This window comes from Danio rerio, chromosome 25 (genome assembly GCF_052040795.2).
Source record: "Danio rerio strain M-AB ecotype USA chromosome 25, GRCz13ab, whole genome shotgun sequence".
In the NCBI taxonomy this organism is placed as follows: domain Eukaryota; kingdom Metazoa; phylum Chordata; class Actinopteri; order Cypriniformes; family Danionidae; genus Danio; species Danio rerio.
Genome location: NC_141045.1, coordinates 30,322,874 through 30,343,165, shown reverse-complemented (window position 1 = coordinate 30,343,165; position 20,292 = coordinate 30,322,874). Strand labels below are relative to the sequence as shown.

Below are 20,292 nucleotides of genomic sequence, written 5' to 3'. Positions count from 1 at the left end.
TTAATATGCTTGTTTTTCTCAATACGAACCTGTGAAACTTTATAAATTTGAAGCAAATAAACATATACATGAGTCTATTGTGTATAAACAGTTCAGATGCAAAAGCATCTAAGTGCCATCTGAAATCTACTAAAATGAACATTGTGCTCAGGCTCTTGTGTGTAGGTTCACCAGTTTCACTTGTACTGACAATAAGTAGATACTTTTCATGGGCTTTATTGTAAAATATATCTGAACATAAACATGGGACTTCAGATTGTTGCTGTGTGCACATGCACAGAAATGTGTATTCTGTATAATAACTGAGGACGCCTTCTTTATTTAATTTTGAGCATTTTGTTTTGCACTTATGTAATTGCAAAAAAACTAAAAACTAAAAACACACGATATGCATAAGTGTGTTGTAAATATAGTTTAATGAGTGTGCTTGGAAATAACAATAAATAAAATTTCAATAGAATTTGTTTAAAAAAGATACAGATACTTTTGAATATTTAAAAAATGCCTATCCCTGCAAAAATGCACGCTGATTTTAACTTCGGCTGCTTTCAAAGAGTATGCACTGTTCATGTTTACAGTTGTTTGGACATGCTGTACTGTTCAGAACATCAAAAGGTCTATTAAGCGCACAAAACTGATAAGCCATATGACGCAGCACAAAACCAAATGCAATTTCATGTCATCTTAACAAAATAAACATTTCTAGTCATTTCTAGTATACATAACGAATACTCCAAACATCATTCCTGGTACACATAACTATGAAACTAAACACTTTAGCACATCTTAATACTGCAGCGTTCTCAATGCTGGGATTTTTCTTTGATGTAGATTTTTTTATTTATTTTTATTTAGAGAGTGAGGGAGGTAAAAAATTTACACACATATTTACATATTCATGCTCTTTTATATTACATGTGCTAAAAATGAGTAAGAGCAATTCATCACTGAAGGCAATTCAATAAATGGACACCCATGTATCTAATAAAAAGGGCTTCATTCATTCATTTTCTTTTTGGCTTAGTCCCTTTATTAATCTCGGTACAGCAGCACAGAACTGACAACTTATCCAGCATATGTTTTACTCAGCGGATGCCCTTCCAGCAGCAACCCACCACAGGGAAACATCCATACACACTCATACACTAAAGACAATTTAGCTTCCCCAAATCACCATGTTTCTGGACTTGTGGGGTAAACCGGAGCACCCGGAGGAAACCCACATGAACATGTGGAGAACATGCAAACTCCACACAGAAATGACAACAGCCTAGCCTAGGCTCAAACCGGCGACCTTCTTGTTGTGAGGTGAACGTGCTATCAACTGCGCCGCCGTGCAGCCGAAATAAGAAGGGCTTCTAAACTCAAAATATAACCTCTTTAATACAATAATTAATTCATTTTTACCTGCTTTTTCCGGGGCCAGGTCGCAGGGGCAGCAGTCTTAGGAGAGAACTCCAGACTTCCCTCTCCCCAGACACTTCCTCTAGCTCCACAGGGAGGGATCCCAAGGCGTTCCCAGGCTAGCCGAGAGACATAATCCCTCCAGCTTGTCCTGGGTCTTCCGAGAGCCCTCTTCACGGTGGGACATGCCTGGAACACCTCCCTAGGTAGGCGTCCAGGAGGCATCCAAAACAGATGCCCGAGCCACCTCAGCTGACTTTTCTCCATGTGGAGGAGCAACGGCTCTACTCAAAGCACCTCCCTGGTGACAGAGCTCCTCACCCTATCTATAAGTTTGCTCCCTGCCACATTGCAAAGGAAACTCATTGTGGCTGCTTGTATCCGAGATCTTGTCCTATGATCATAGGTGAGAGTAGGAACATAGATTGACTGGTAAATCAAGAGCTTTGCCTTTCAGCTCAGCTCCTTCATTACCACAACGGACTGGCACATTGACCGCATAACTGCTGCCACTGCACCAATCTGCCTGTCAATCTCACGTTCCATTCTTCCCTCACTCCTGAACAAAACTCCAAGATACTTGAACTCCTCCACCTAGGGTATGTACTTTCCTCCAACCTTTCAGTTGGGTCTCTGGAGCTCAACTTCTTGAGAAGGGCTGGACTTTATTCTACCCCTTTCATAGTTAAATTAAACTGAACTAAACCAAAATAATAAATGCGCCATAGATATATACATTAGATGTTGCCTACCCTGTTGTTGTCTATTGGAAGGAATGCGTCAATAGAGCCGCCATTTTAGTACAGAGTAGCGCTCCTTTGAAATGAATGTGGCATCAAGCTGCAGTGAAGGACTGTGGCCATCCAGAGCCAGAGATATACACAAATACTAGGGGTGTCAAAATTAATTGTTTGTTCGGTGCACTGCGATGCAGACTCGGACAATTCGGTATCGGTTCAGTAATAATCATAACTTACTGTTATTATGTTCCGATGTTATTTATCTCATATGCGTTCTGTCACCATGGAGGCAAGCTCGGGTATTTACAACACTCCAAGCGCCAATTACTTAAAAATGCAGAAACTGTGAACTGTGAAACACTTACAGTAGAAGCCCCTATTTCTCTGCGATTGAGGGAATGAAAGTGAAATCCATTCCTCGCTCTCTCTCTCTCACTGTGGCCCATTTCACCTGCTGGCATGTCTTCTCCTCCCCTCTCTTTTCCTCTCGACTGTTACAGAGGTACTTCTGGATAAAGGTCTGCATTCTCGCGGCTGTGCCTGTGCATTGTCCCGGGAACCGACCAGATTTCATGCGGCACGGGAATAAATTTTCGAATAAAGCGCAGGGCCGGTCGGTAACTCTGGTGTAATTTGAACAGGAGTGGGCGGTCTCACCATATCGCTCCCGCGCGTGTGTGTGTGTGCGTGTGTTTATTTGTTTGGGGCTGTCTATGTTTGTGTACGAGTGTGTGTGAATGAGAGACAGTGTGATACTGTGTGTCTGTGTGTGTGTGTTTATACAGACAGCTTGTTATAATATATTGTTATATATTATATATTGTTTATGGAAATGTACTATCCACCCTCCCTGCTTTCACTTCTCATACTGACGGAGGGAGCGATTCATTTGTGAACGACTCCTTCACTTAGCCGACAATAATACAAGTTTCTGGCACCACAGCATCTCGTTGTCATATTTCTTTTGCATTGTTTGCTGATTTTAAAAATAACATAAGCCGAGTGTTTAGTGTGAGTTGGTGCTACTTTGCCTTATGGTGAATGCAGTAAGTGACTGCATTATCACCAATAATGTTACCTGTTTAGCACAAAAGTTCATAACATACAAAAACGTAAAAAACTAAATCTTAACTATGAAGTGTTCTGTTTTTGTGCTTTGTTTGCTCGTTACTACACCCGTAGACAGCGCTAAAGTCCAGCATCTTCACATAGTAAAACTGTCTTGACTAGTGCGGTTAAATGACACTTGTCCTGGAAGCACTGTACAAATATGGTGCCGCTATTGATGCATGCTAAGGGTCCGTATGCTATATCTATTGCATATATCTATGATTAATGCACCATATAATGCGCAGGTGAATTGGGTAAGCGAAATTGTCTGTAGTGTATGAGTGTAAAGGAATGTGTATGGATGTTTCCCAGTGATGGGTTGCAGCTGGAAGGGCTTCCGCTGTGTAAAACATATGCTGTATAAGTTGGCGGTTCATTCCGCTGTGGCGACTCCAGATTAATAAAGGGACTAAGCAGAAAATAAATTAAATTATATTAAATTAAAAACTATATAATAACTTTACTAATATTAATTGTTAGTGTTTATTTTATTTAAAAACTACGCATTTAAAAAAAATAAATAATAAAAAACTGCAGGGAGTCCTAAAGTCAGGAAGTCTGTTTTGTCGAGAGTACTGTACTTTTCATTCCAAGATAAGAGGTTTGCAGCATACTGCATTCCCAAAAGTACAATAAAGCGACCCAAATAGTTTGTGTGGACAGTGCAGAAGCATTTACTTTGAACCAGGCTGCTCTAAGATGCTAAAACGCTGCTGGATAGTGAACTGCTCATGTGTAAAAACAGTGCTGCAATTCACACTGAAATAGGCTGTGCACATATTATTTAGATTTTTGCGCAGTAATAAGTCTATAACAGTAGTTCCCAAACTTCTGCTGGGCATCATTTTGTATAAAAAAAAAAATGTCCCCTTCAAGAATTTCATTGCTAAAGTATAAGTACTACGTAATTCTTCAGAAAGCACAACCATTATGCTGATTTGCAACAAACATTTATGAAATATGTATTATTATTACTATGGTCCACCAATGGTCCATTCCATTTTTGTGCAAACCTTTTCTGTAAGATTCTTTGAGGAATATACAATAGAAACACACACCTACAAAATGACATTCTCAGACATGACCATGGCTGCAAAACTCAAATAATAAGATGCCAGATGATTATTTAGTGTTAAATTTTTGTTGTATGTCAAGTAGCCTAATTACTGTACTTTATTCCAAATGATACTGTTTTTAAGTTTGATGTAAATTTCAGTTTACATTTGGTTCATTTTATTAATGGTTTTGTTAGTTTTTATTTCGTGATCACATTATTTATTTAGTTTTTACATATTTATTTTCAGTTTCAGTTGTAGTAATTCTAGTTTATCAGGTAACTGAACACATCCAGCACATTCAGTGCTGACCAGAGCTTACATATATAAAGCTTACATTAACTCTTGTGCAAGTAAACATTTGGAAAATTGAGCAATACAACTAAACTGATAGCAAAAACTTAACAAAAACCACTTAAATCAAACTTAAATAAAAATAAAGAATTATGAAAATTAGGACTGAAACTTCTTCATGTTAACTATCATATGTGTGGTTAAACATGCCTCATTTACATTTTTGGCATATGAAAAAAGGTTAAACATATTTTGTATTTATATAGAAAAGATGTTTTTGTATTTAATCTGATTGTTTGACTATAAAGCGCATCTATCGGTGTTTCTCTGAAAAGCCACAGGTCAGATTTTTTGGTCAGAGTGCTTATGAATTTTGAAGTTAATGTTGTTAATTTTGTTTAGATTTTCATTTATTTATTTATTTATTTTTAATTAAACCTTGTGTATTGTTTAAATTTACTGCCCTTTTGTTATGTTAGTGGTTGCTTTTTTAGTCCCTAAAAATGATTTCCATCATGATGAATTTTTTTTTGTCAGCATAAAATCATACAGTCCTGATTGTTGTGGGTTTTTCCTGTTGGCTAGAGGTTACATTTATAATTTTTACTCTTAATCATCAGTTAGCACCATTAACCCTTTAGATGTGCAGATGTGACTGTGCAGAAAAAAAGTTAGTGGAGTTCTATGGAGGATGAAAACAAATTAAAGTGTGCGTGCATAAATGTTCTGAGAGCTGAGCTGCTTATTTAGATTTTCTTAGGTCCCGTTTACACTAATATGCTTTAGTTTTAAAACTGCATTTTAGAATGAAAATGATCCGCGTCCACATTGGCGTTTCACCTAGCATTTCTGAACAGCTCTGCGTCCACACCATACCACTAAAAGCGCACATCACAGGACCACACACACTCTGGGACGCACTGCAGCGTATGCGCGCGTCTGAGCTCCAGGCAGTCAACAGGTGCTTTGAGCACATCCACTTATATGAGAGCTGTGCACATCGAACAGTTCATCAAAGATCTACCGCTGGATCTAATCTCACTATATTTGGTAAAGTGATATTTAATTCATCTTGTTGTCTACATCTGACCTCATATTCCTCGACTTTGGTCTTTTGAATGTATTGCTTGTTCTCAGGCAACCTGTTTTGGCTGAGCGCAAAGACAAGTTAATATATTAATTAATATAACCACGTACACTGATTCTGCACATTTGACTGATTGCTTGCTTTTATTTTCTATAATTTATAAACTTATGGTAGATTATACTTTTATAATGGCCATTATTGATTATTAAATCTGATATTTGGCAAAAAAAGACGGTATGTTTTGTATTTTCAATGAAAATGAAAGAAGGCAGTAATATTATAGGCTGACGCTCATATAAATATGTAGCTACACGACGCCTCAACATTTTTGGTGGCTGTTAAGTTAATATCAAAATGAAAATAGGCAGTTCCTTATATCATGTTTTCATTTTATTGTTAAGAAAGTGAAACAACATAGCCAGGGTGATGTGAATGAGGTTTAAAAAAGTACACTGTTCCACTGTTGTGTTTTGAAGATTTATCAAACGTGTCCTTGGAAGTTTGTTTCCCATATTAAACTTGCGAAGTCTGAACTCACTCGGAGTAGATGCAAGACTGAACTTTCTGTAGGCTACTTAATATTGCAGAAAAAGCCCCAATCAGATGTCTGCAGCCCCACTTACGTTTTTCCCTACACACACTAACATGGAGCAGCAGCGTTTTAAAATAAAAACAGCCTTTTTTGCGTTTTCAAAAAGCTGTTTTCAGTGCTCGAAAACTTCAGCATAGTGTGGATGGATGGCGTAACCATAACAAAACTTATGCTTTTTACAACGGAAATATATTAGTGTAAACAGGGCCTCAGTCATGTTAAGGTAAGTGCACAAGGGTCTCTTTAACACTTTCTCTCTCTCACACACACTATACTCTAGATAACTCGATATAAAAGCCAGAGACTAGCTTCTTTTGCACTGCAAATGATGATCAGCAGCAAAAAAAAATAAAAAATTACAAACAGTGAAAACCACCCACAATCAAGAATACATAATAATATGCTGTCATGGCTTTGCAATAAAAAAAATGTTATTATAATGGAAGTCAATGGGGCAAAAACAGGCACCAACATAATGAAAGGGTAGTAAATTTGCCCAAAGTTTATTGTTGAGTTTTTCCCAAAATGTGTGTCAAAAAAAGATGTCACCAAAAATCATTTCATTTGCCATATTAACACTCAAAATCACCCCAAAGTGAATGAAAACATTTCATTCAAGCACACAAGCCTTAACGAAATGTTCAGTTTTGAATTGCTAATACAACCTTGCTTTCAATAGTATGCATGATAACAGTGTGCAGTGGGATTTGCATTACACTGAAGATGTTTCTTCTGCATTATTACATTCTGTTGTCCATCATTTCTTGTTTGCTTATATACAAGATGATCATTCTACAATTTTAAGCTATTAGCTATTAGTTACTAGAAAGAGAAAGAGTCAAACCAAACCAACACATAACAGAGGAAGACTGGACAGATATGTGTGTTACACCTGCAAAAACCACAAACTCGAGAGCTTGGATGGAAAAATCTGATGAAGTTCTTTATAACTCCTAAACTGTCTCCGTTTTCACATTTTTTGCTTGCCCAAAAATACAGACCTGCTGCTATGAAATAGCAACTGAAATGAAAAAGATAACTGTAGAAGAATCGGAGTACTTATTTATTACATTATGCCTTGGGAAAATACCAGAAGTTATTCCAACTATTGACAAATTCTTAATTCAAATCCTTTTGGTAAGTATCAAAAAAGCCATAACTCGAAAATGGTTTCAGGCCGATCCTCAAACAAGGGCTTAATGCACGGCTCGAAATTGCGACCGTTGTGGTATAATATGCGCCCGAATTTTATCTATGAAACCTCCTATTTAGGAGCATTTGTGCGAGTGCATAAAATTGATGTCGTGTGCCCAGTTTTCACAGCAAAATGTTCACCACATACGTGGAATTAGGCGGCATTCACGCATTAAGCATCTTTACACCTAAAAACACCAAATGCAGCACTCAGGAATGATTTAAAACAGTTGACATGTCAACTTGCTGCAGTAAACAAAGCTTGCAATGCTTGCTCCGCATTCAAGCTCTTCTTATTGGCCCACTGTGCTAGAATAGAATACAAATGGATTAGTTAATATCAGCTGTCAATCACTCATTTCCAATGACAGGGGGCTACAGTCACGAAAATGTAAAGGTCTGGATACGTGAAAATGAAAACAACAATGAAAGATTCAGTTTTAGAAACCATCTACAGTTACAAATTATGGCACATCTGATTAGTAATCATGTGCTTAATGTCAATTCAGCATTTACACTTTTCAAAAAGTGGATAAAAGACTTCCAGTGTTTAAACTCCGCTATGAAAATGGCTAAAGCTTTCACCATAAAGCCAATGGGACAGAGTTTTTACATAACAGTGTTTGCCACTGAATCTACACATTTTAAGTACAAGATGTTCTAATCGTCACAATGCTGTCAGTCGTGTGACTGGCACTGCGTTCACCTAGATGAAACTAATATTGCAGCTCATGAAAAGACTGTTAATGCTATAAAGATAACTTAAGCAAATAATAAGTTATATGTCAATATCATCTGTGCAATATCAGACAACTCCCGTGAGAACAGCACAGTTATTATTGTTAATTCAGTTCATCTCATTCACGTCAAGCAGTGTGTGCAAGGCCAGTGAGCGCATGCAGATTTTTGTTTTTTTGTTAGTTGTGATTAGAGTGTTAATATTAATTATTATTATTAATGTAGAACGTGTAGTAACTGTGGTCATAGTTTTTTGTGGGTACGACTAAATTTTTCTGGTGCGCCTAAAATTTTGAAGTTAGGAGCACAGGTTCTATCAAGAAAAAAGGTTAATTTCGAGCCCTGTAATGGATGGGAATTGTAAAGGAAATAAACCATATGGAAAGACTGACTTTTAACTTTTAAGATTTCATTCAAATAGTGCAATAAGCACTGGCAAAAATGGTATGCGATTGTAAACAATGTGATAATGTATGTCAAATGTTTAATGACATGATTTTGTAACCCTTATGACAACCGCTTCGTTCTTTGTTTTAATATATATTTTTTTTTCCCTTATGTCAATTTTTTCTCTTCTAAATAAAATTTTTAAAAAGTAAAAAAAAAGCTTGAATTGCTTGATACCATAAGTTCCCTCAAAAAAAAAAGTTACTAACCTGAAGGGCATTGTAGAGTAGCTGATGCTCAAACTTTTTGATTCCCAGGATGTGCTGGAACATCTCATAAAGCTGCTCCTTGCTAAGGATGAGCTCTGAGACAGCGCTGAACGGCATTCTTCCTTGTGCCCGCCGCTGGTCCTCCTCTCCTTTGTAGATGGCATCGTACTTGGTGATCCAGGAGCTCAAGACAGTCTCTTTGCTCAAGCCGTCAATCTCAGGCAGGCTACGCACGCGGCGCTCAATGTTCTTTTTGAAGACCTCACGGAAGTCACTGGCAGAACAACCTCCGCTCAGTACCATGCGGGCAACTCGCTCACTCTTCAGAAAGCCCTGTTAAAAGAAAGCGATGGGGTCAAAATCTTATCTGTGATCAGATTGTGATATTGTTGCTTTTTTCCACCGATTGTTTTTATAATCTTGATCTGTCACAAGATTACTGCAGGTTTCATCAAGTCAAATTAAAAAAGTCAAATTAAATTAGACTTTTTAAAGATCATTATGAATGAAATTTCAGACTCACAAAGGGGCTTAATGCTAGGAGATCCTTCTAATGGCACTGTTAAAACATAAAAAAATAAATAAAAATTAAGAATTTTTTCTAAGGAACAAATTATTATCTTCTAAGGAAGATAATAAAACCAACTTGGTAAATAGAGTTAATAAATAATCTTTTGCTAAACGTTTTGAGATGTATTGCTGGTGATTGGGTGGGTCTTCACATGGACATAGGTAAAATAAGACATATTTAAAATGATTTAAGACATTTTAGCAAATTTAAGACTTTAAGACCTTTGACCTTTCAAAGTTGCAAATCAGAATTTTCATCTTTGTCAAAAGTTCAAATTTGGTCATAATAAAATATGATTTTAATAAAGATTAAAATGCGAAAAAATAATAATGATACAAATTAAATACCCTTTTCACTTAAAAAAATACATCAATAACAAGTCCAAAAGTGGCAAAATAACAAGTGATAATTTAAGAAGAGTCATTCAAAAAGAGAATCATTTTTAAATTAAGTAAAATAAAAACCAAAAAAAGTAACATGCTATTGTCTGTATTCCAAGAACTGCCTAAACCATTATGCCTAAACTCCAACAGTTTTATTACAAATTTGAGCAAAAATAACTCATATCTCTGTGAGTTATCTTTGAAATTGTCTGTTCTTTTTTTTAAAACTGACAACCTAACCCATTCAAATGCTCACTGTGGTGATGAGCGTCACCAGACCACAGCAAACATACTCTGTAAAAAATGCTGGGTTCCACACAACAGTTTTGTGTTGGGACAACATGAATAAATTAAGTTAACTCATAAGCTTTTATAAATTTAAGTGCACTGGACAAAACACAATTAAGTTGTCCAAAATAAATAAAAAAAAAAAAGCTCAAGAATTGTGTCGTGTTAGCTTATCATTAGTTTGAACAAACAGCAAACGTCATTTTCTGAGTGTATGTGGCCTGGATGCCATGACAAAAAGTATTGGCTTAGATTTAATTTCAGACTATCGCCAAAAACACATTAAAAAACTGACATGGTTACAAGTTTAAGGAGCCTTTTTGGTAAAGTTGTAAATCCAAACTTTTAGTAGATTACACAAATTAAGTGCTCTTGAAATATGAAATGGAGGTAGGTCTAGACTGAAAAACCCTCTGGGTCTGGATTGGATTTTGGTTACTCTGTACATAAAGCAGTACACTATTTTTTATATTATTATTATTATATCTGTTACAGGATTTTTGTTAGTAGCTTGGGTTAATATTGGGATAGTACAGAATCTTGTTATAAAAGATTCAACAATTACTCGCAACAAGAAAATTTGATACCATAATAAGCCTAATACATTTTTTTTTCTACATTTCTAAAAATCTATTTTAAAGCATGGTGTTTTAAACTAACCATTACAAAGAACTTTAAAAAAGGGTCCTGTTTGGTGGAGATACTAGAATGACTAACATGGCTTGCATCTCTTTAAACAGTGCCTACTGTATAATACTTCATTTTCAGAGTCTTTTAAGAGCATTCTCTGTCAGCAAAGCGGTTTTATTCATTCCGCATTACAGACAAAATATACACAAATTGAAGGAACGATTTGAAGAAACAAGCCAAAATTCAATTAAATCCTCAAAGCTGTGGCGCAGTGTAGGTTTAGAAAACACAATGATTGATAAGAGAGAGGAAAAGCCCCCGCTGAGAGAGTGGCAAATCTGCACAGAAGACCGTGAAAACACTTCACCACTTTCAGTGATTTCTTTCCTTTTAGTTTTTTTTTTACTTTTGGTGACCGTGTCTGGGGGAAACCGAAGTTGGTGAAGCGCAGCAGAAGCAGCAGATGGAGATGAATCGCAGTTCCTAACTGCGAGTAATGGAGCAGAACAAAGACACTTTAGCTGCCTCGTCTCAAGGAGGCGGGTGAATATATCTGTATGTCGAAACCACCATGATCTGGTAAGACGACAAGAGATCGGGGCTTTGCAGAAGGCAATCTGGCAGCTCTCACAAAAAGAAACTCCACTCAAATTGCTTTTACTTGGACACCTATAGAGCTCTGAGCATAGTGTTCATTTTAAAGCAAGATTAAAGATCCATTTGAAAAGTAGTGCCTTGAAATACTTACCTTAAGAATCAAACAGGATACAAGAACTATCTAAATGCAATAATGGATTACAGAAAAGGCTTGCAATTTCCTTCTTGGAAATGTAAAACATACCTACTTGTTTGTCTGTGATTGGTTCTTTGGTTAAAAAGCCTATTCAAACGACAGCAAAAACAATGATATTAAATATCTTGCACCGCTTTTCAGGACCTGAATGAGTCAGTGAACAAGTGGCTTACTTTCCTGTGGAGAAAATTAATAGCTTCCTCATGCCTCAAAAAAGAACATGCAGATAAAGTGACAGACAGACAGGCATGCGGAGGGGACAATGCCCTCTCATTTCTTCTGGAACAACTGAATTCAGATATCATTCTGATGCATTGAGACAGACAGACATAAATTAGCTTTCTTTACAGCTTGTCTTGCTAGGTCTTCTGTTATATAATGATGTGATTTATATAGTTGTCCTTTCATTTATTGTTATTTACTGTTCAGTGTTGCCAACAAAATTTAAACACCAATAAAAGAAACAGAAACTGCAGATCAATTAGCCAAAATGAAATGTTACTGTGTGTGAATGTACAATATATGAAATGAGACCAAATTTTGTAGTTCTGAATCTTGCTTAAGAACATGAATCAGCAAATCGTTCACCATTTTAGTAAAAAGCTACCAGCAAGCCACTTGTGATGCAATTCAACAAAATCAGGATACATAAAAATTGTGGGGTTTGATATATCTACATTGTAAAACCTAAGTTAAGGTAACTCAAACCATTTAAGGAAACCGATTGCAACAAACAATTCAAGTTCAGAAACTAATCCTAATGAGCACTGTGAACTTAATCCATTTGAGTAAATGAAGCAATTTGAGCAAAGTAAAACCCAATAAATGTAGATAACTCAAACCAACTGAGTACTGTAAAACCTAATAAATGTAGATAACTCAAACCAACTGAGTACTGTAAAACCTAATAAATGTAGATAACTCAAACCAACTGAGTACTGTAAAACCCAATAAATGAAGAGAACTCAAACCACCTGAGTACTGTAAAGCCCAATAAATGAAGAGAACTCAAACCACCTGAGTACTGTAAAGCCCAATAAATGAAGAGAACTCAAACCAACTGAGTACTGTAAAGCCCAATAAATGAAGAGAACTCAAACCAACTGAGTACTGTAAAACCCAATAAATGAAGAGAACTCAAACCACCTGAGTACTGTAAAGCCCAATAAATGAAGAGAACTCAAACCAACTGAGTACTGTAAAGCCCAATAAATGAAGAGAACTCAAACCAACTGAGTACTGTAAAACTCAATAAATGAAGAGAACTCAAACCACCTGAGTACTGTAAAACCCAATAAATGAAGATAACTCAAACCACCTGAGTACTGTAAAGCCCAATAAATGAAGAGAACTCAAACCACCTGAGTACTGTAAAGCCCAATGAATGAAGAGAACTCAAACCACCTGAGTACTGTAAAACTCAATAAATGAAGAGAATTCAAACCAACTGAGTACTGTAAAGCCCAATAAATGAAGAGAACTCAAACCAACTGAGTACTGTAAAACTCAATAAATGAAGAGAACTCAAACCAACTGAGTACTGTAAAGCCCAATAAATGAAGAGAACTCAAACCAACTGAGTACTGTAAAGCCCAATAAATGAAGAGAACTCAAACCAACTGAGTACTGTAAAGCCCAATAAATGAAGAGAACTCAAACCAACTGAGTACTGTAAAACTCAATAAATGAAGAGAACTCAAACCACCTGAGTACTGTAAAACTCAATAAATGAAGAGAACTCAAACCAACTGAGTACTGTAAAACCCAACAAATGAAGAGAACTCAAACCAACTGAGTACTGTAAAGCCCAATAAATGAAGAGAACTCAAACCAACTGAGTACTGTAAAGCCCAATAAATGAAGAGAACTCAAACCACCTGAGTACTGTAAAACTCAATAAGTTAGGGCAACTCAAACCATTTGAGGAAACTGATTGCTACAAACTAATTGAGTTAAAAACTGTGAACTTTGAAGTTGAAGTAATGATGAATTTAATGAACTCATTACCTTCAACACAGAGTTCAAAACACTTCAAAAAAGCAGAATTAACTTCATTGCCTATAACCCCTTCATAACAGCCCAATCTACATCAGCTCTGCGTGACAAAAATAGTTTCAAAACAGAACATTAAAAGCAAAAGTAACTCCAATATTGATTCAGGATTTGAAAAAAGTTTCGATTCAGCATGTTTTTACCGCTCGCTCTCGTTCTCTATCACTCAAGTGAACGCGCAGCATTGCAGAGCTGCGTACAAACAGGTGCCCGGTAGCTCAAATTTGCATTTGCTGAAAGACAGTTTGAGCTCCATATCAGAATTATGGGAATTATTGGCCCAACATTTTAATTGGACAAACATTTTTTAGTCTTATGCCTTACCTAGAATATAAAAATACATAAAAATGCATTTAGATTATTTACTTTAATCAGTACTATTGAAATATGAAGACTTTTAACCAGCACAACAACAAATGTTTCTGTACAAAATCACCTACTGCACCTTTAATTGATTTATTTTGAATTTATAACTCATGAGTTTGCTTAAGAGAAAATTTCAAATACCTTTTGAGCGATGCGCACATGTTGTCCAAAGCATATCGCAAGCCAATCGGTACACACGCACAGATTTTTTAGGTACACCTAGTTTAAAAACATCTCAACTACTCAGAATGCTGTTAGTGCACTGCGATTTATGTAACTAACCAATCTGCTTCACACTTTGTATAGAATAAACACATTTCAGTAGCTACGTTTCCATCCACCCCAAGATTCACATAAATTTTGAAAATTTGCATAAAAATGTATGCTCATAACCGAGTAGGATTAACTTTTTATTTGATAAGAAAATATGCGCAGGAAATACAATGGAAACACTTTTACCGAATAAATTTCAGTATGCTCATTAAAAAAATCATGTGATTTTGTTATTTATTATTTATTTATTGCCACATCAGCAACTTATTGTGATTTTGTTATAAGAGATCATGTGATGATAAAAAAAGAGGTGTGCGAATGGATAAACCAGCAGGCTGAGCACACTTTAAAACATCTGAAATGTTGTTTTGGTCATTCTAAACCGTTGTAACCATTTCAGTATTAGTCCACCAGAATAAAAAGCATCAGTGCTTTGCATCTCATGCCTTCAAATGCCACCTTCAAATGTTAACTGCATGTCAGGATTGCCTTCTCATGCGCAAATCATTTATTAAATGACAAAAAGATTGACGCAGCTTCTCATACCAGAGCAAATTCCATTTTTACTGTTGATATATAGCACCCGTTAATCAGAAAGTGACTATTTTGTTCTCTTTGACTCGTTGGATGGAAACGCTGGTTTATTCACACATCTTTTATGCGATAATCAAGTTTTTCACATAAAGTTGAATCGCATCTTAGGATGGAAACATAATAACGGCAGACTAATACCCTCAGACAAACACATTGCATCCAAAAACTGCAGTACTTTTTATTTTTCTCAAAAACTTATATCAGAGGTGCAGCAATGTTTTGTCCGTTTGCCTTCCTCTGAGAAAACGGTTGATAGTCGCCTAGTTACAAGAGATGCCAGGCCAGCGTGAGCACAAAGCACATTAAAAATGGTGACAGAAACCACACGCTTATGCTTGTCACTTCAGGTCAGAATAAAAAGTGAAAAAGTGAAAAAGATTGCAAATAATAAAAGAATGTAGGAATGTCACCAGTGTGGCTTTTTGGTTTCTTTTCTTGTGCATCTCAGTCAATAGCATCCCATCTGAATTTTTTTATAGCATAGGGGGTAAAGTTGTCAGCCAACTTCACAATTTGTAATTTTGCAATATGTATTTGAACAATGATGGTTAGTTCCTTTACTTAAAAGCACAGATTTGATTATCATAATTAGTTTTGTTTATAGAGTTTGAGGTTTACCGTTTCATTATTATTAACACCTAAAAGTTTGCTTTGATTGTTCAGCATTTATACTTTACCATTGCATACTCTTTGTAACATTTTGTCCATCAAATTAAGAGTCTCTTCTCACTTTAACACTTGTGTTTATTTTACAATAAAGAGATGAGATATTTTTGTTTAAATATTTTAGTTTTTGACCATTAAAACAATTTGCCTTAGTAATGGTGGCAAATTAAAATAAACTGGTTAAATTAATCAATAAAAAATCCTAATATTACTAAATGGATTGTTAAAAAAAATTTCATTATTATCAATACCAAATGATACGAATATGAAGTCGTGGTAATTTCCTTTACAATATCGTCCACACCTATATTTTACAAATGTAAATTCCCTTTTCAGCTGTTTAAATTGAAAAAAAAATTTGCAAAATATATCCCGACAGACAGACAAAACCTAATGAACCTTTAGTACTTTTAAATGCAGAAAATCTAGAGCACAAATTCAGTGTTTCAGACGGTTTTATATCCTCACTCCAACACTTCTGTCCAAACTATACATGTTTTATTGATTATGAGCTCTTCTATAATATATGCCTCTACAGACAGTTGCAACTCCACAATGGTGTCCAATGCCTCCATTTTGTGCTGGGGAAAATGTCAAACATTATTACTAATGAATCGCCCTCCAAGGGATTTCCTCTCTTCCCGCTGCTCGACTTAATTGGTGGTTTAAAACCTCACTCAATTATTTATAACCAACGGTGTGCAGAGCTGGGTTTCGTCTGCAGTCAAGAGATTAACAAGATACAGTGCAATTAAAGCTAATATGAGTAATTAATCCTGGCAAAAAAATGAAGTGAAACTTTGAAAGAAAGATTGTAGATTAGTGCAGGAATCATGGGCGAGCTGCTTCTCTAACAGCTGGGAGCAGGTTATGAAGAGAAACTGGGAGATGTTTGCAATAAACATGGGGAGGGAAGAAATTACGAGTCAGAGAAAGCAAGGAGGCTGATGGGTGATGATTCATTAATGGAAAGGGGTTAGCGGTGACGACCATTTTTGTTTTTGAGAGGTGATTCAACAGGTGTTGCATTAACATTTATTATTAGATGCATTTCATTTCAAACCTCATGTTTATTTCGAGTTGTCTGCCTAATAGGACTGTAACGGTACATGTATTCATCCCAAACCATTGCAGGTTATCGTTTGTTTTATGTGCTCCAATGACAAATATAGTCAGTTTAAATATGCAACTTACTGGAGGTAAACAACAAAAAGACTACAGCAATTAGGGAATTAGGCGATCACGATTTGAAACGTTGAGATTAGCTAATCGCAAGAGGCTTTGGTATGAAATATATATATGTATTATTTAATTCCCCCTGCCCAAAGCTAATGCGGTGTGTGACAGCCTTGAAAGCCAATTGAGTGAGCACACTTTCGTTCTGCCCAATCAAAATTAGCGCAACCAAACAATGCGGAACACCCACAATAAAAAACAAAAAAGCACACAAGCAGGAAAGCAAGGACTAGTGAGATGAAGGCGTTTGCTGCTTCAGAATTATTAATAATAATTAATATCAAATAAAACAGTACATCGATAATATGGGAATATTTTGGTTTCAAAGTCAAAGACACTGAACAAACACAAGTAATTTGTAAGATCTGGCGTAGAATTGAAACATTTTGTTGTACTCTGCGATTCACTGCGCTCTAAGGCCGTATTTACACTGAACTGTTCAAGTGACTCAATTCCGATTTTTTTCTTCCATGTGGCACAGATCGGATAAGGCACATGTACAAATTCCATGGATTCCCATTTACTCATATCAGATTCAGGTCTTGTTCATATGTGGAAATGTATCCGATATGAATCGGATCTGTGTTCTCGTGTCTGCAGTGTCAGCAGATTAGATTAGATTTTCACCTGTCAATGCGAGTCGCGCATCATTAAAAACCACAGCGAATAATGTCAAGTCTGACACTTTCATTTCAGAACAGACTTCAGCAGAGTTCCAAACCTTAAATCTCATACAAGAGGACTTTAACACCTTTTATACTGTCATATACCACAGGTATTTAAGCATGTTAACAAACGAGAGAGCGCAACATCCGCCACGTAACCAATATAAACTAATATAAAAATAGAGCACTGCTACATCACTTGCATAAATCACGCCACGGACATTACATCAGATGCCTAAAGGTTCAGAAAATCCTATATATCAAAAGAAGATGACAAATGAGAACCTTTCTGTCATAAACTATAAAACAGCTTGTCAAAAGCTGCGAATAGATTACATACAGGAATAGAGAAAAGAGCACTTAAAAAAAAAATCAGCTGTTAGTCAGCACCCGCTCTTTTTTTTCCCTGGTCGTTGCACCTTTTTCCATGTGCCGTGTAAATGCAGACGATTGGATATGAGTCACTTTTAAAAGATGATGTAAGCAGGTCATCAAAAAAATCGGATAAAGTCACTGCAGATCTCTTGTGATTAAAAACACTGATCACTTGTGGTTTATGACAACCGCGGTGCATGGCGCTCTGACCACTGGTGTTGTGAACTCATCAAGGGTTAATGAGAAGCCGCAGACTGAACTGTGAAGGCAGAGTTGGTTTATTTCTGTTTGCAGAGTTATTTCATTTTACTTCGTTATAAACAGCAAAGACATGCAGAAGAAGGATTTGGGTGCTCGAGCACCTTCTCTTTTTTCTCTCTGAGAGAAAGTTCCCCGTCCTTTGCACACAGTTCCCCTATCCGCAACACACACGACACTCTTCGGCTTCGCGATCAACCCGTGCCTCAATCGATTACCAGATTAGTTAACAAGCACCCGTTTTGCCTCCAAAATCTTTTTCAATATGAACAACTAACTTTCTGTGGTGCCCTGTGTGCCATTCTACTATGCTGCTAAGGAGGAGATGATGTTTGCAGCACAAAATGATGACGCATGTTGCTCGAAGATTATGTAAAATTCACATGAAATCCGACTTTTCCGTTTACACTGCGGTCGCATTGCAAAACATCAGATATGTGTCTGATTTAAGACAACATATGAAAGTGGTACAAATCTGACCGGAAAAGATCAGATTCCATGCGGTTTGGGCTGTTCACACTGTCATTACCCAAGTCACATGAGGGGGAACAAATCAGATTCAGGCCACCTTAGGCTGCAGTGTTAATGTAGCATAAAATAAAACCTTTGCGCATCTGTGTTGTGGGTTGTTATAACAAAAAAATCCTTTTAACACGATTATTGCATCATGTCACATTATTTTCGAATTGCATCAGGTATTTTTACCATTTATAATGAAACTTTACTGAAGCTTCTCTTGTAATAACAATATATTTATTTATTTGCTAGCATTCTTCCAGAATGTGATGAATTGCAGGCATGGATCGATTTAGTTTTCCACATAACTCTGTACCTCAACTAATGCATTTAAAGTGTAGGCACTGGACACCACAAAGGCCCTTTTCTATATTCCTTTAAAGAAAGATGCCATTTAAGAGACACAGATTACCTTCAATGTGCTTATTTGTTATATCTTAATCCTTTCACAGAAGCACTCATCATTGTAGACTCATCTATAGCAAAAATGGACAAGAGAAAATACTGAATGGGTGTTAATAGAGAGGCTTAAAAATACAATTATAAATGTATATTATGTTACACTGCAGCTGTGAACTATATTCACTGGGAGCTACTGTTAAACGCCTCTGCTTTGCAGAGCAGCCATATACAGTTGAAGGCAAAATTATTAGCTCTCCTGGGAAATTGTCAGTCTTTTTCAAATATTTTCTAAGTTCTATTTAACAGACAATTTTAAACACATTATTAAATCTATTTGTTTGATAAATCACTTATACAAACTCATTTCTTTTGTCTTCTCCATCATGACAATGACGTAGAGACATATCTAGGTTAATATTTTAACTAGGTAAGTTACAGTAGGTTAACAAGCAAGTCACTGGACAACATTGATTTGTTCTGCAGCAAATTTAAGAGGGCTAATAAAATTATTTACAAACATTTAAACCAGCTTTTTTTTTCAGCCAAAATAAAAAAGGTGTTATCCAGAAGAAAACATTATAGCAAATCATGTGAAAAATTGTTTGCTCCATTAAATAGCACATTTTTTAAGCATACAAATTTCACAGGAGGACGTTATTTATCAAAAGCAAAAATGTACAAAAAAAAATTACATTTTGCGTATAGAAAGTTAGGGCTTGACATCTCTCTTGAGAGCCATTCTACTGATTTTGTCTAAAATAATACATTTGTCCATAAACAAAATGGATAGCATGGATCTTGATTGCATGGGAAAAAGCAAAAACAAGAAAAATAAAACAGGAAATTAAATATATATATATATATATACCAATAACCAAAAATACAAATACATTTGAGTTTGAGTTTTGCTGCATTGTTTTGTTGTTGTTTTATTTTCAATGTATTGTATGTATTAGTTTGGAGGCTGCCTTGAGACTATTTTTACACATGGCAGTAAGCTACAGTAGATCGATTTTAGAATTTCACATAAACACTTTAAAACAGTTGCTCATCCTCTCTGCAAGCTTATCACAATACCTTTGTATGGAAAAAAGGCAATACTGATTCTTATTTTAACCGCTGTTATTCAATAAAACTTAGTGGCTTGCTACAATTACTTACAGCCACATTTATTCAGCACATTATGTTGAGTTTGGTAGTACAACACTTTTGGTCAAAATGATTAAAAGATATATAATTAAATTATATAAAACTTAGGGTAGCACCTAGAATAGCAAAGTTTCTACTAAAGGAGGTTGAGCCTTCTCATTTATGGCTCCTAAACACTGGAATAGCCTTCCTGATTATGTCCGAG

General features: G+C 36.0%; 1 protein-coding gene and 1 long non-coding RNA gene across 20 annotated transcripts in view; one reads left to right on the top strand and one right to left on the bottom strand.

The window, feature by feature from the left end:
- Nucleotides 1–20,292, bottom strand: part of cadps2 (Ca++-dependent secretion activator 2) — a 350,912-nt gene that overhangs the window by 222,913 nt on the left and 107,707 nt on the right. For all 19 annotated transcript variants that reach the window (XR_015526569.1, XR_015526568.1, XR_015526570.1 and 16 more), the window contains exon 3: nucleotides 8,871–9,203. Coding sequence is in view for 14 of the 19 variants with exons in the window: in XM_087312412.1 (XP_087168538.1) it covers nucleotides 8,871–9,203 (333 nt within the window). In the remaining 5 variants the exon portion in view is untranslated. The remainder of the gene's footprint in view (nucleotides 1–8,870; nucleotides 9,204–20,292) is intronic.
- Nucleotides 1–20,292, top strand: part of LOC147830912 (uncharacterized) — a 125,008-nt gene that overhangs the window by 44,054 nt on the left and 60,662 nt on the right. The window lies entirely within an intron of this gene.